The sequence below is a fragment of the Montipora foliosa genome, chromosome 7, assembly GCF_036669935.1.
Source record: "Montipora foliosa isolate CH-2021 chromosome 7, ASM3666993v2, whole genome shotgun sequence".
NCBI lineage: Eukaryota > Metazoa > Cnidaria > Anthozoa > Scleractinia > Acroporidae > Montipora > Montipora foliosa.
Window position 1 is genome coordinate 39,496,707 of NC_090875.1, and position 2,500 is coordinate 39,499,206.

Below are 2,500 nucleotides of genomic sequence, written 5' to 3' on the forward strand. Positions count from 1 at the left end.
CGAACTAGTTTTAACACTTAACTGTTTTTTATTCGCCGGCAGCTATTACAAACAAATTAATGGTGTAGCGATGGGCACAAGAATGGGACCTAGCTATGCCAATCTTTTTGTAGGATATGTTGAACACCAATTTTTTAATCAGTACAATGGCCCCAAACCTGAACTCTACGGCCGCTACATCGACGACTGCATCGGCGCTATTTCATCCAGCAGAGAAGAACTCGATCAATTTATAACCTCCATCAACTCTTTTCATCCGGCTCTTAAATATACAATGTACCTGAAAAATTTCGGAAACTTCATTGGCTTTCCTAGATATCAAAGTTTCAATTAGAGGCAACTTACTATGTACTAGTGTGCACTACAAACCTACAGATTCAGACAGTTATTTGTTGTATTCATCGTCACATTCATCACATGTCAAGAACTCCATTCCTTATTCTCAATTTCTTAGACTTCGACGTCTATGTAGTGATGACTCCGATTTTTCCAGAAAATCAGAGGAGATGTGCCAGTTCTTCGAAAAACGTGGATATCCTGTCTCTGTGGTCAAAGTGGGCCATCATCGTGCCCAACAATTTGATCGACTGTCATCACTACAAACGTCACAGAAAGATAAGAATGACAGAATTCCATTCACCCTCACTTTCTATCCTCATAATCACGCAGTCAAAAGCATCATTCTTAGTAATGTTAAATTACTCCAAAATGATCCTGAGACTGGTAGAATCTTTTGGCAACCTCCACTTATTTCATTCAAACGCGACAAAAACATAGGCAACTTTTTAGTTAGAAGGGCGCTCAAAACTAACAAGCAACCCGGCACTTTCAAATGCGCGCACTCAAGATGCAAAACTTGTCTTTTCATTGTTAACACTATCAAGATATCGGGACCTAAGCGATCTGTTAAGATCACCGATTGTTTCACATGTACCTCCGCAAATGTCATTTATTGCATAACCTGTACGTTATGCAATAAATTATACATGGACTAGGTGACCGATTCCGCGAACACCTTCGCGATGTTGAGAAGAATGACAAGGATGCATCTTAGCCAGTCGCTCGCCATTTTAATCTGCCTAACCACTCCAAAAAGCACATGGCTATCTACGGCCTTTCCCTACATCTAGGTACGACGGAAAGCCGCAAGAATCTGGAACAAAAATTCATCTTTCAAATTGGCACCCTTAATCCTCACGGTATTAATGAACGCTTTTCATTTAACTAATATATTCTTATTTTTCACGTTGCCATGTTACCACCAATAGCGTAGCTCCTACTCTACTATAAAACTACATGTAACCCATAATCCCTCGATTCGCTCTAACGAAGGGCTAACGCTCGAAACGTCAGCTTTTAGAATCTCTGTACGGTGGCCAATTTACATTATTAACTCCGTTAATAAAACCAAATTTTTGTATACTACTTCCCCACCAACGCAGCACCACAGTTTCTTTAGAAACTACCCCTTCATTTATCTCTTAAAATGGCTTACAGTGTAGATAGAAAAGTAGCACTTTGAGTTGCCCCCTTTTCAGAGATCTGCCATTGTGCTCTTAAAATGGTTTAGATAGAAAAGTAGCCCTTTGAGTTACCCCCTTTTCAGATATCTTAGCCTGCATAGCATGGCGGTTTTGGTTGCTAAGTAATTAAGGCGGGCGAGGGCAGAAAAACCGCAAGGAGATTGGGGCAGGAGCAACTGTTATTTTTCTCACGGCTTGGCTGCCTTGCGCCCGGCTCGACAAAACTGCCATGCTACGCAGGCTACAGAGATCTGCCATTGTGCTACATGTACATCTTCCACATGTATTCTAAAGGTAGTTGTACATGTATGGAGTTATTTTTATGTGGTTTCTGGTAAATACATGTACATGCAAGTCTTACCTGGTTTACTTCACAGTTTCCAGAAGATGAGTCTTGATGCCTTAGCCAAGAAAATATTGGGTGTTAGAATGGATAAGTCCTGGAGAATTCGATGCAGCAACTGGGAAGCTGCAGAATTCAGCGTACGGCAGATTGAATATGCCATGAATGATGCATTGGTTGCAAGTCATATCTTTCTTAGGTTGGTTAACATAAAGACAAGGCACAACAAGGATGAAAGAGGCATCTATGATTCACTTGGTTTTTGTCCAGTGAACGAGAACCATTTTGAAACTGAAAATGATTGCAATTCTCAAGGTGCTTGCCACAAGTTTGAACACACTGAACAGTCCTTATGTGTATTAAACAATTGTGATGTGGAGAACAACAAAACAGATTTCACACTGAATCAGTCAGGAGACAGTCCAGAACATTGCTTGCCTGACCAAGAACCAGCTTACAAACAACATCTCGATACTTTTAGGTTAGAATCTTTGAAAAATAAGAATCCCATGCAGGAGGGTTTGAATTTTGGAAATATCAGTGACGATAAGTTTATTCGTGACAGATTAGCATTAAAAGAGGCTTTGTGTGGTGATTCTAAAATTTGTTATGAAGCTACAGTAGATCTCAACAA

At 40.2% G+C, this 2,500-nt stretch overlaps 1 protein-coding gene across 2 annotated transcripts in view; it reads left to right on the forward strand.

The window, feature by feature from the left end:
* LOC138009486 (exonuclease 3'-5' domain-containing protein 2-like) overlaps positions 1-2,500 on the forward strand; it is a 30,869-nt gene that overhangs the window by 16,428 nt on the left and 11,941 nt on the right. For both annotated transcript variants that reach the window (XR_011124413.1, XM_068856517.1), the window contains exon 2: positions 1,901-2,500. This exon is cut by the window's right edge and continues 332 nt beyond it. Coding sequence is in view for 1 of the 2 variants with exons in the window: in XM_068856517.1 (XP_068712618.1) it covers positions 1,901-2,500 (600 nt within the window). In the remaining variant the exon portion in view is untranslated. The remainder of the gene's footprint in view (positions 1-1,900) is intronic.